Source organism: Corylus avellana, chromosome 7 (genome assembly GCF_965113065.1).
Source record: "Corylus avellana chromosome 7, dhCorAvel1.hap1.2, whole genome shotgun sequence".
In the NCBI taxonomy this organism is placed as follows: domain Eukaryota; kingdom Viridiplantae; phylum Streptophyta; class Magnoliopsida; order Fagales; family Betulaceae; genus Corylus; species Corylus avellana.
In genome coordinates, this window is record NC_142496.1 from 17,047,962 (window position 1) to 17,061,810 (window position 13,849).

General features: G+C 39.9%; 3 protein-coding genes and 1 pseudogene across 3 annotated transcripts; all 4 read left to right on the top strand.

Moving 5' to 3' along the window:
- The first annotated feature begins 2,205 nt into the window (after positions 1–2,205).
- On the top strand, positions 2,206–4,282 carry LOC148584583 (disease resistance protein RPV1 pseudogene; annotated as a pseudogene).
- A 2,744-nt stretch (positions 4,283–7,026) lies between these two features.
- LOC148584584 (uncharacterized) lies at positions 7,027–7,646 on the top strand. The gene is made up of 2 exons (XM_088518520.1): positions 7,027–7,208; positions 7,310–7,646. The coding sequence occupies exons 1-2, from the start codon at positions 7,027–7,029 to the stop codon at positions 7,644–7,646; spliced, it is 519 nt and encodes a 172-aa protein (XP_088374646.1).
- A 798-nt stretch (positions 7,647–8,444) lies between these two features.
- Positions 8,445–9,539, top strand: LOC148584585 (uncharacterized). Its single transcript, XM_088518521.1, has one exon. The coding sequence runs from the start codon at positions 8,445–8,447 to the stop codon at positions 9,537–9,539; it is 1,095 nt and encodes a 364-aa protein (XP_088374647.1).
- Positions 9,540–9,999: 460 nt separating this feature from the next.
- Positions 10,000–10,494, top strand: LOC148584586 (uncharacterized). The gene is made up of 2 exons (XM_088518522.1): positions 10,000–10,124; positions 10,185–10,494. Exons 1-2 carry the CDS (start codon positions 10,000–10,002, stop codon positions 10,492–10,494), a joined length of 435 nt encoding a protein of 144 aa, XP_088374648.1.
- The last annotated feature ends 3,355 nt before the right edge of the window (positions 10,495–13,849 follow it).

Below are 13,849 nucleotides of genomic sequence, written 5' to 3' on the forward strand. Positions count from 1 at the left end.
GAAAGCCCCCCACGATAGTGAACACAGTCAATGTCAAGAGACAAAACTGGAGAAAATATGGCCACATTGTGGAATCTGGATTATATCAAAGATGTTCAAAGTGGCAAATTGTTCATATAAAAAGGGAGACAAATTTTGCTGCCCATGAACTAGTCAAATTGGTTGTCTACCAAAGTATAGATCAGGTTTGGATTGAAAAAATTTCAAGATCTATCAGTGACCTGATTTTGTTTGGGCGTTATGCTCTTATTTTTTGATATGAATAAAGAATCAAAGATGATGGAATTCTTTTCAAAAAAAAAAAAATCATTCACACACTTATATGCACCAAATATATATTAAAGAGAAATTAACAAGAATAAATGAATATTTCCTTTGTTTGCATTAATGTGAACATTTCCTTTGACAGCATTAAGTACCATATTACTTGCTTTTCTTTCTTCTTTTTTTTGCCTTCTACACTTTAAACCTAAACATGATTTGCTCATATGATTTCATTACACAAGTAATTTCCTTACCTTTAGTTACCATCTTTTTCTCTTTCTCAGTGTTTACGGCAATCATATGATGTTGGTTAACAGAGTCGAGGGAGGTCAGATAATTCTCTCAAATGCTTTGCTCGGCCATTTCCTTCCACGTACGCTTGAATAGACAACAAACCCAATTCTCCAAATGGAAGTTACAAACAAAACACACAAGTCTTTCCTTAAGTCTCCTCTTCTCTTCATTATGTTTCCTTCTTCCCTCTTGCCCACAAGGTGGACTTTGAAAAAATGTAATAAAACAAAAGGAAATGCTAGGTGTTCTTCTAGTGTTCTCCTAGTGTCCTCCCAACTGTGATGTGACTTTTAAAATCACCAATAGATTAAAAGTCAATAATGATAATCTCTAGATTTAAAGTCAATATTAAATCACCAATGGCTTTTAAAATGTTCTTTTTAAAATCACCAATAGATTTTGTTGGGATTTTCCATTAAATCCCAACAAAATACCCCTTTTTAGAAAAAAAATATTTAAATTTTTTTGCATGCTATTAAATTCGAACCAACGCCTTAATCTTTGTAATTTTTTTCTTTTCTTTTTTTCCTAAAACAAATTGGAGTATATTGGAAAAATTTAGTGGATGGGTGAGATTGCAAACAATTGAAAGATAGATACACTAAATTGTGAGAAATTAAACTTTAGGGGGACATTGCAAAAGTGATGACAATTCATTGGGGTTAAGTGAAGTTTTCCCAAAAAATTACTTAAGGCTCCATACGATAAGTATAAATGACAAATAACTCCATATCTTGAACTTTTATTTGAAATTTTGACCAAAACCATGCCAACCATCCTAAATCCTTAGGGGTGGTTCGGCTACCTCATTGGCCAATTTTGAGTGGTCCAACCAAACCCTATATATATTTTTTTGTTTTATATTTTTATATTTATATTTTTTTTTCTTTTGTTTTTTCTGTTTTTATTATAAGAAAAATGTGTTGTATTATTATTAGTACTAATATGACATTTGGGGATTGAGATCCCCTAGAATTCCCTTTAAATTTGAGATTCTTAGCCATTTATCTTATCTAAGCGTCTAAAATAACTCATGTTTCCTCATTAAATGCTAAAACATGACTTATTTTAGACGTTTAGATGAGATGAACGGCTAAATTTTATGAATTTGAGAATCTCAAATTTAAAGAGAATTCTAAGGGATCCCAATCCGCCATTTGGAGGGTTTTCTATGCATTTGAAGGGTTTTCTATAATAAGTTTAGACCGAAAATGAAGGTGGAGAGTTGTGTTATTTGTGCTCACACGAAGGGTTTTATGAAGTGACGGAGCCACGTGGAGTCCAATAAGAGCGATGGCCCCAACTAAAGCTAGAAAAAAAAAAAAAAATTAAGTCTCATATGTTTGGCTAATGGCCCCTCCAAAAATAGTCAACAGCCCAACAATTAGCCTGTACGTGGTTGTGTGCACAAGTTCAAGTTGTTTCTCTTTAATGTAGTGGGTTTGCCATTTCTAGCAGAAAACTCCCATAAAGCTGGTCAAAGTCCATCTTTATAAGCTTGTTGCCGTTGCCGACAAGTTTCTCATTTTTCTTTAATTTGATGCGTCGCGAGCATGTGACAACTTGCACAATTAGGGAGGTATAGCTAGCGGTTCTGCAATGCTCTCTCAATTTTCTCTACCAACTAGTACTCTTGCAACTTCGTCCATGGCCTTCCACACAACTCTTTCGTCATTCTCTTCTTCCAGATTTCAATGGGATGTATTCTTGAGTTTTAGAGGCGAAGATATTCGTAAAACTTTCACCGCTCATCTATACAAAGATTTACGTCGAAAAGGAAATTTCATGGATGACAAACTTTGAAGCGGAGAGGAAATTTCACCGACACTTGTCAAAGCCATTGAAGAGTCAAAGATTTCGATCATTGTACTCTCTAAAAACTACACATCATCCCGATGGTGCTTGGACAAGCTGATGAAGATCCTCGAGTGCATAAAGACAAGGGAGATACTAGTTCTACCACTGTTCTGTGACGTAAATCCTTCGGAAGTACGACATGAAACCAATAGTGTTGGAGAAGCATTCACTGAACTTGCAAAAAGGTTCAACGATGATGAAATGAAGGTGGAGGGGTGGAAGAGAGCCCTAAAAGAAGTGGCCAATTTATCCAAGATGTATTTGGGAAACAGGTATTTCTAACCACCTTTGCTGTCTCCTTCTATATTGTTCTATTTTTCTTCTAATTATGGTACATCCCATATACACTTGTTTTCATGCATGCATGATAACTATTTTACATTTAAAAATGTCTACTTGTAATTAACCTTTTAAATAAACTTTGTTCTAAAATTAATTAAACTCGGCCGATTCTTTTGTTTTAGATGGGATAATTTGCTTAAATAACTTTTTCACGACTTAAAAAAAAAAAAATGGAAAATGAACTTTCCATTTGTTGCACACATATCGGGGTTGTTTGTCAAACTCCTCCCCACCCCTCCTTTTTTCAAAAAAATCAACATTAAAACATTTTTATTTTTATATCACGTCATTTACTTTTTACTACTATTCAAATAAAAAAATCACTACAAAATAAAATTTTCTACTTTTCAATACCACTTTTTCACTTTTCTATACCAATTATTATTATTATTATTTTACAAAAAGTATGAACAATGCTATGGTGCATAACAAACCCCCTCATAGTTATTTATCACTAACTTTTATCTTTTTGTACCGGTAGGAATGAACCTGAATTTATTGACGAAATTATCAAACGGGTGAATTCAAAATTAGTTAATAATACATACTTTCAAGTTGCCCAATATCCAATTGGAATAAAGTCTCGTGTACAGGATATGAAGTCGCTTTTAGATATAGAGAATAATGACAGCACATGCATGTTTGGGATCTTCGGAACTGGCGGGATTGGTAAGACAACTCTTGCCAAAGCCATCTACAACTCGATTGCTTCTCATTTTGAAGATAGTTGTTTTCTTGAAAACATTAGAGAAACTTCCAACAAAAAGGGCCTGATCCATTTGCAAATTAAACTTATTTCTAAAATCCTAGGAGGTTCAAGTCAAATGGTTGACAATGTTGATCAAGGAATTACTTTCATACAACAAAGGCTTCGTTTAATAAGGATACTTCTAGTTCTTGATGATGTGGATCATTCAGACCAATTAGAAAAGATGGTTGGAAAAGACAATTGGTTTGGTTTAAGAAGTAGAATCATCATAACAACAAGAGATAAACATTTACTAACTAAACATCAAGTTTTAACCTACGAGGTGAAGGAATTGGGTTACTTCAAAGCTCATAAGCTCTTTAGTTGGCATGCCTTTAATAGAGATAGACCTGATGATGATTATGTGAAAGTCACAAATGATGCAGTGTGTTATGCTGGAGGATTGCCACTAGCTTTGCAAGTGATAGGCTCGAGTCTAAAAGGTAAAGATATCTTTTATTGGAAAGTAAATTGGACAAGTACAAAATAATTCCTCACGATGATATTCAAAAAATACTTCGAATAAGTTTTGATGGATTAGATGAAAATGCAAAGAATATTTTCCTTGACATCGCATGTTTCTTCAAAGGAGAGAGTGTAGAATATGTCACAAAAATACTAGATAGTTGTGGTTTTCACTCATATAGTGGCATCGAAGAGCTAAAAGATAAATGTCTCATAGCTGAGTTTTCGGATAAATCATTGGTGATGCATGACTTGCTACAAGAAATGGGTAGAGAAATTGTTCGACAAGAATCACCCGAAGAATCACTATAAGAAAATTGGTCTTTAGCGACCATATTTTTAGCGACAACTCAAAAGTCGTCGCTATTGCTCAGCAGCGACGGCAATTTATTGTCGTCACTGATAGGTAGTCACTAATGCTGGAATAATAGCTTTTCCTGGCGCGAAAAGCCGCGCCAAAAAATTTATGATGGGGTCCAAATCATTTGCGGCGACATTGTCGTCGCTAATAATAATTTTAATTAGCAAGACAATGTCGTCGCTAACTAATAAAAGAAATAAAAAATTAAAATCATAATTAGCGACGACATTGTCATCGCTAATTAAAATTCTTATTAGCAATGACAATTGTTGTCGCTAATCAGTTAAAAAAAAATGAAAATCCCTATTAATGACGACAAAGGTCGTCGCTAATTAATTTTAATGAAATTTATAGCGGGAGTATTAATTTCAGAAGGGCGCATAACCATTTTTACCCAAAATTTCACTGTTTTGTTGGAAACCATTTTGAATGGCCGTCTCAGATGGAAAATCCCCTTTCTCACAGTTGAAGGTTCTCAGATAGAAAATCCCCTTTCTTGGTAATTTCTCTCTCTCGTTGATGGTTGTGCTTATGTTTTATTTATTTACTTTTTTTTTTTTTCTAGTGGTGCTTTTGTTCCATCTCTATTCTTCCAGAAAGATTTTTTCTCTCCCTCTCTTATTTTCTTCCTTCTACCTTTATGGCAGACTCACTCAAAAATCGCGAAAGAAAGAGCAGAGAATGAGAAATTCAAGTGTCTTTGGTGTTTTGTTAATTCTGGTTGCTTTTTCTTTTTTTGTAGTAATGTTATGATTTCCTTTATACGCTGAGGAAGGTTCACAAAAAGCCCCAAAAGATCGAAAATAGTAGAGACGACAAGTCTTCAAACAGACAAAATTCCTAAAGACTGATTGGGCAACTCTCCGATTCAGCCACACCATTTTCTTCGATACTTGAATCCAATCACAGTTGTCTCTCTCATCTCACACTCAAAGTCTATTATATTCAATGCTTGAACTCTATTATCTCATACTTGAATCCAATGCTTGATTTTGGCATTGGATTTTTGTCGGGATCATCAGAAATTTTAAGCTCCCCCAACCTCCCTCTTCTGAGTTGATGTTAATTCTGATTGATTTTGGTATTGGGCTAGTTGGTTGTTACAAGATTGTTTTTTTTTTGGATGGTTGTTACAAGATTCCACGACTACTGGTTGAACTTTGATTAAGAATTACCTAAAATCAAGAATATAAAGATTAAGTCTTTGAGAAATAGGTGTAAATAGGTTTTTGCTTTGAGAAATGATCGTTTTGTTAAACTAAACCATTTTCATGGAAGTATTTAGGCTAGATGACAGCAATTGTTTCATTCAAGTATAACCCATCTTCATGCATAGGATCCAATTCATGATCTTTAAGAGATTAGTACCCCCTTATCTGTAATTTTAGGGTATAATTTTGGGTGTTTCTCTTGTATACTCTGCACTGGGCAATGCCCTTATCTTTGAATAAAATATTTTCCTTATCCCAAATAAAGGTCCACTGATTCCATGGTTGTGACAAAGAGACACTTGGTATAGATGCCTCTAGTCCTTGTTTGCCATGTATAGCAGAATTGAGCACATTGTATTGCTCAATCATGGAATTATAAAGCGCTTGTGAGTATGCATCGTTAGCCTGCTAAAGTGAACAACCAACTCATTTAGAGTCGATAAAAATTAACCATAAAAATAATGTGCATGAAGTTCTTTGGAAACTAAGAACCTAAACAGGTGAGGCTACCCTCTGAATAAAACATTAATGGAACATAACTTCTCTAAGATTATTAACCAAAAAAAAAAAGCGGTTATTTATTTTTTGTTTTTACTTATAAAAAAAAATTAAAAAATAAAAAGATTATTAACAAACCAAATAACTTATGCATATTGAGTCAAAAGCAACTTTAACAATTATGTGTAGTTGATAAAATAAAGCCAGCTTGAAAAATAGCTTTAATCCATTCATGCGGTTTGAAATCCTAATCAGATTAATCTCTTTTGTTATCCTTCTTCTTTACTTGTTACAGCAGTTAAAAGGGGCAATAACTCATCATAAGAATTGCTTTTATATATATATATATATATATATATATATAGGATAGGAAAGAGCTGATTTACTAGAGGTGAAAAATGAACAATATTAATTAAATTTTAATAATTTAATATATATATATATTTGACCTAAAATAGGATTAGGCAGAAGGAACAAAAAGATGAAGAAAGGGCACAAGTTAAAGAGTTTTACATTGGGCAGATTTTAGCCCAAAAGAAACTACAAACCCAAACAGAGCTTGATCAACCATACATACCATACAAACCATTTATCAACCAACCAGACCCAGCCCAGTTTAGCTCTCATCATTGACCATCCTTACATTGTCCAAAGCCCGCTTCATTTTGTTTTCTCAATTTCTTAATAGTTGCGAAAATTAATGTAATAAATTAATATTTTCTACACTTATTTCTCAAAGTCAACCATTTAAAATATGTTATGTTTATCATAATATCTAAAAATCAAGAATATAAAGATTAAGTCTTGGTAGGCGAAATCCACACTATTGCCAAAGGAATAGCTGGTGGAGGACAGTCCAACTCAGCTAGAAAGGCTTACGCAAGAAAGGCACAGACTGAAGAGGTCTTTACGGTGCAAAGACCCTTTAAGATTCCAAAGAAGAATTCAATGACTCTTTCTTTCTCTGAAGAGGATGCTAGGGGGTAATGCAGCCACATGACGATCCATTGGTAGTAACGGTGACAGTGGCCAACCATATGATCCATAGAATTTTGGTGGACAACGGAAGTTCGGCTAATGTTTTGTACTGGCCAATTTTCAAACAAATGGGTATTGATCGTGACAAGATCAAACCATTTAGTTATCCTCTGGTCGGATTCGCAGGGGGGCAAGTCTAGCCAATCAGCCTCATTTCACTCCCTGTCACAGCAGGGACGGCACCAAAGCAGAAGACTGTAATGGTAGATTTCCTGGTAATTGACCGACCAGTGCCTACAATGCCATCATCGGTCTGCCTGCTTTGAATAAGTTGAAGGCTGTAACTTCAACATACCACTTGATGATGAAGTTCCCAACGGAAGAAGGAGTTGGAGAAGTAAAGGGAGATCAGACTCAGGCGAGAAGATGTTATAATACATCTCTCAAGAAGGCCTCGGATCCGACTCCTATTGTAATTGGTATAGTAGGAGGCAAAGGCAGAAATGAGCTAAAGGGGGAGCCAGCCGAGCCATTAGAAGAGGTGGAGGTTAGTCAAGGCAAAGTTTTAAAGATTGGAAGGCAGATCAGCCCCAACATCCGAGACGGCCTCGTCACTTTCCTGCGATGAAACTTAGAAGTTTTCGTATGGACACATGAAGATATGCCAGGAATTAGCCCCAAAGACATTCTCCACCAACTCAATGTGGACCCAAGTGTGAAGTCGATCAAACAAAAGAGAAGGAAGTTCGCTCCCGAGCGAAATATGGCAATAGCTGAAGAAGTAGAGAAGCTTCTCAAGGCTCAATTCATTGAGGAAGTTTATTATCCCGATTGGTTAGCCAATGTAGTATTGGTTAAAAAATCTAATGGGAAGTGGAGGATGTGCGTTGATTTCACTGACCTCAATAAAGCTTGCCCAAAAGACAGCTTTCCATTACATCGCATCGACGCATTGGTGGACTCAATGGCTGGGTATGGCTTACTCAGCTTTATGGACGCCTTCTCTAGTTACAACCAGATATACATGCATCTAGAAGATCATGAGAAAACTGCGTTCATAACTGACCGAGGCCAGTATTGTTACAAAGTCATGCCCTTCGGTTTGCAGAATGCAAGAGCAATGTACCAGAGGCTAGTAAACAAAATGTTCCGAGACCAGATCGGACGCAATATGGAGGTATACGTCGATGACATGCTAGTCAAGAGTGTGCTGCCACAGTGCCATGTACTCGACTTGCAAGAGACATTTGCAACCTTGAAGAAGTACGGGATGCAGTTGAATCCTTTAAAATGTGCGTTTGGAGTCTCGTCAGGAAGGTTCCTCGGCTACATGGTGTCGAGCCGAGGAATAGAAGCTAACCCTGAAAAGATACAAGCTGTCCTGGATATGCAGTCTCTGAGAAACTTGAAGCAACTTTAGCAATTGATGGGAAGGATAGCGGCACTAAATCTGTTTATTTCACGATCAACCAATAAGTGTCTTCCATTTTTTAAAGTCCTGCGAAAGGCCTTTGAATGGACGGACGAATGTGAAGAAGCCTTCAGGCAGCTAAAAGAGTATCTAGTGAGCCTACCGTTGCTGAGCCAGACGATACTTGGAGAGGTACTATATTTGTATTTAGCCGTGTCTCCAAAGGCTGTCAGTGCTGCATTAATCCGAGAAGAGGAAGGAATTCAGAAGCCTGTATACTTCAGAAGCAGAACTTTGAGAGGCACGGAAGAAAGAGATCCTCAGATGGAGAAACTGGCTTTCGACTTGATCATAGCATCCAGGAAACTCCGACCTTACTTCCAAGCTCATACTATCAGGGTGTTGACTGACTACCCTTTGAAGAAAGTACTAAGAAAGCTAGATCTGTCGGGAATATTAGCTAACTTGGCGATTGAGCTAGGAGAATTCGACATTGAGTTTCTCTCTCAGAATTCTCTCAAGGGTCAAGCATTGGCTGATTTTCTGGCAGAATTCACCAATTTGCCAGACATCACCAGTTGGCCGAGGGATGAAACATGGGTAATTTATGTAGATGGATCATCTACAAAGAAGCACGATGGAGCTGGAATAGTAATGATTACCCCTGATGGGGAAGAATTGTGTAGTTCTTTAAAGCTGAAGTTTAAAACCACGAACAACGAGGCCGAGTACGAGGCAGTCTTAGCAAGACTCAGAATAGCTCGTGAAATGAGAGCTAGATTTGTGGAAATGCAAAGCGACTCCCAAGTTGTTGTTGGACATGTCCGAGGTGAATTTGAAGCCAAAGGAGTGAGGATGAAGTTATATCTGTCAAAAGTGCAAGAGATGCAGGGTCTATTTAAAAAGTTCAGCATTGTAAAAATTTTGAGGCCCGAGAATGAAAGAGCAGACCGGTTGGCCCAGATGGCCTCGACAGCTGAAGGAGAAATTGAAGGCGAAACCCCTATCCAAATTCTTCCACAATCATCCGTTACTGAGACGGTGTCGGTCTCGACAACTGAGACCATACCTGATTGGCAACTGGAAATCTTGGAATACCTGGAAAAATGAGTCTTTCCCCTAAATCGAAAGTTGGCTATCCGCTTGAAGATAAGAGCTAAAAGGTTTACAATGGTGAATGGAATCCTGTACAAGCGGGGTTTCATGTTGCCACTCCTAAAATGCGTTTCATAGGAAGAAGGGAACTATATCATTAGAGAAATCCATGAAGGGATTTGTGGAGGCCATGCTGGAGCTAGAATACTGGCACATAAAGTAGTCTGAGCAGGTTTCTATTGGCCCAACATGAATCGGGACTCGGCAGAATTAGTCAGAAATTGTGACAAGTGCCAACGATTCGCTAATATAACTCATCAACCTCTTGAAGACCTGAGTGCAATCTCTTCACTTTGTCCCTTCTCCCAATTGGGGGGTAGATATAGTGGGACCATTGCCTTGGAGCAAGGGAGGTGTACGATTTGCGGTTGTTGCTGTGGATTATTTCACCAAGTGGGCAGAGGTTGAAGCCTTAATGAATATCATAGCCAAGGCAATAGAAAGATTTTTATGGAAGAACATCATATGCCGGTATGGCATTCCTCATGCTTTTATCACAGATAATGGCAAGCAGTTTGACTGCGACTCTTTCCGAGACTGGTGTGCCCAGCTTCGAATAAGGAACTATTACTTGTCTCTAGGGCACCCTTAGGCTAACAGGCAGGTAGAGGCTACCAACAAAACAATCTTCAAGATCTTGAAGAAGAAGCTGGATGATCGGGAAGGAAACTGGGCAGAAGACCTTCCAGAAGTATTATGGGCATACCGAACAACCAAAAGAATTCCAACCGAGGAGACACTATATGCCTTAGCATTTGGAACTGAGGCAGTCATTCCAGCCGAGGTAGGCTCAGGCAGCTATCGTGTAGAGACCTTCCAATCCAAGACTAATAACGAGGGTTTACAGCTGCACTTGGACTTGCTACAAGAGAAGCGAGATCAAGCCCAGGTGACTATGGCAGCATATTAGGCAAGAGTGACTCAGTATTTCAACAAGAAGGTCAAGCCTCGGAGCTTCAAAGTTGGAGATACGGTCCTACGTAAAGCTTCTCTGGCGACCAAGGACCCAGCTAAGGGAAAGCTGGCTCCTAATTGGGAAGGACCTTATAGGGTGATTGAGTGCAAAAGAGTAGGAGCATACCACTTGGAAGACTCCAAAGGTAAGTCTCTTCTGAGGCCTTGGAACGCTGAGCACCTTAAAAAGTACTATGCCTAAATGATGTAATATGGGATTTCTTTGTCATTATTTTTGTCATTTCATTATTTTCGTTTCAACAAATAAAAGTATCTCTGAGTTATTCCCTAAATTAAATGGCTCTCTTTTAAACCCAGAAACTTAATCAAACTCCCCGAGGCCTAACTCGGGGCAGCATAACTAAGGTTAAGTCAAACTCCCCAAGGCCTAACTTGGGGCAGCATAACTAAGGTTAAGTCAACCTCCCCGAGACCTAACTCGGGGCAGCATAACTAAGGTTAAGTCAAACTCCCCGAGACCTAACTCGGGGCAGCATAACTAAGGTTAAGTCAAACTCCCCGAGACCTAATTCGGGGCAGCATAGCTAAGGTTAAATGAAACTCCCCGAGACCTAACTCGAGGTAGCAATGAAACTCCCCGAGACCTAACTCAGGGTAGCAATCAAACTCCCCGAGACCTAACTCGAGGTAGCAATGAAACTCCCCGAGACCTAACTCAGGGTAGCAATCAAACTCCCCGAGACCTAACTCGGGGTAGTATAACTAAGGTTAAAATAAAGTCTCTAAGACTTAACTCAGAAAAGCATGACTAAAGTTAAACCAACTTTCCCGAGGCCTAACTCGGAGAAATGTAATTATAGGTTCTTCCAAACTACCTTAACCAACAAGCAAACATCACAAGGTTATACCATATTTAAGATATTATCACGAGCTGTTAACACCAAAAGTATCCACAAAACTCATTTCATTAAAAGATTTGAGATATACAAAAAATCCGTAAAAATTCTACATCACTTTTCTTTGGAAGTAAAAGGAAGAACAACATTGGGGGCCTCGGTAGATACGGACTCGGCAGTTTCGGCCTCGGCAGATTGTGCATCGTCAGGGTCAGATTCGGTACCTTGGCGCTGATTATCTGCGAAATGGTCGTGGAAAAATTCTTTTATGCCGACGGCATCGGGCATTTGCTCTTGGCCCAGGTTAACTAGCTGCGTCATAGCTGCGTCTGAGCAAGGAATGTCCTCAATGTTTACCTTGTCAAGATCTAACCTTTGTTCCGAATCCTTCGCCCACGTTCGGAGGTTTCGAAGCCCAGAATAAGCCCATCGGCCTAGGCAGAGTTTCAAACCCACGAGGCAAAACTCAATTGGCGCAGATAGCTGGCGGCTCGGGTTTTAGCCTCCTTTAGCTGGGCCCTCACCTGGGCATATTTGCCTTTGAAGAATTTAAGCTTCTCTTCAGCTACCACTTTGGCATCATTCTTCTTTGCCACCGAGGCCTTCAGATCCGAAACTTCATCCTGCGCCGATTTTAGTTGATCTAAGACTCCTGTGTGTGTTTCTTCCAGTTGGTTAAAATCCTCCCTAATGATAGAGTTATCTTCTTGCAGACGATTCACCTCGGCTCGGAGACTGTCAATCTCCGTCAGAAGGTTGTTAACCCTAGATTCAGCTCTGGTCCTAGCTGCAGTAGCCTCGGAAGCCTCGGCTAGCAGTTTAGACTGTTCTTGACCCGAGAGCAGTAGTTCCTCATCTTGCACTGCCACGACCTTTGTCAATTCTGCATTCTCGACCTCTAGCTCAATGACCCTGTTTTTAAGGCGGCTAGTCTCGGTAGCTACATCTTGTGCCGCCTTCCGAAAATAACAATATAGTACCAGTGATTTCATAAGGCTCTGCAACGGAGACTTAGTTAGCATGCAACCATAAAAATGAATAGAGGGAAAAGATGGGAAACTTACGAAAAGTTGGAAGAAAATCATCTGCTCACTCATGCCCTGAGCGGACGTGTCGCGTTCCATATTGAGGCCCTCATGGGGGATCAAATCCACCAGCGCTTGGAAAGGGTTGCCCTTTAAATCGCCACTAAATCTAGCAAGGGGGTCGCCAACAGTCCAATCTACCCCTTGAGGTCTTAGAAGTATCTCAGAAGAAGAAGAGGTCTCGGCACCAGGAGCCTTCTCGGCGTTAGAAGGTGTCGGTCGAGGATCCTCGACAGATTTCGAAGCCTTAGCCGGACACTCACCTTCGGCGATAGGTGATAATGGTAGAAGTCCTTCCCTTTCCTCAGCAGCCACAGTATGACCCTCGGTTCTCTCTTGTACCATCCCTACAAAGCCCTCGGAATTTTCTTCCAGCTCTATCTCATCCGAGATGTGTTGGATGTTCGAGCCTAGAGGATGAAATGACAAGGACTCGATGTGGATCGCATTCCCTGCAGCAGCACCCGCTGAACCCAACGGTGAAGCATTCAATGGCCGAGCCGAGATGGGCTCGTTTGCGAGAAAGGCCTCGACCTCTGCAGCCGATCTCACCACAGGCTTAGGGCCCGTTTTTCTCCTAGCAGCTAGGAAGTTGGCAAACTGATCTTGCGCCTTTGTTTCAGCCACCTTCTTCAGTCTCTTCTTTTTTTATTGAGGGACCTTAAGGTCCTCAGGCTCGTCAACCAATTTCAAGACCCTGGCCGCTCGAGGGGGAGTGCTAGGCCTCTTTGCCTTGGCATCCATTTTTAAAGGTCCAGTAGTCCGAAACTGAGGAACTACAGGTTGAGCTGGACCACCACCTTTACCCTTATCGAGCCGGGATTTCCGGGGGGTAGCTCCTCGGGTGTTTGCAGCTGGAGGACCCAAGGCAGCAAGATTTGGGTCTCGGACGACCACGGAGGCAAGTCTCTTCCTTTTTCCGGCTACGCATCCTTCAAGGTTTTCGATACGCTTTCCCTCGGAGAACGTCTGGATCAACGCAGTGTAACACATCAGGCTTTCATGTCTCTGAGCCCATGCTATAATGTCATCCGCATGCCTTTGCTCGTCTTCGCTAAGAATCGGTTCTTTGGAAGCATTTTTAGCAGGGACACTCGTTTCCTGTGGCACCCTCGAACCCTCAGCAACTTCGGTGGGATGAAACTCCCACTGACCAGTGGCGAAAAAATACCTATCTTTCCACCCATGGTTACTGGAGTACTTGCCATCCATGTTAATGAACTTTCCCCGTCGAGACTGGAAATTGTATAAACCTTCATACTTAGGGTTCTTCTGAAGCCGATATATCCATAAAAATTCCCAAGCGGAGAGGTAATGCCCTGGTCCAAGGGCCATTGGCCAGAGCAAAATACAGGCATAGAAGACTCTC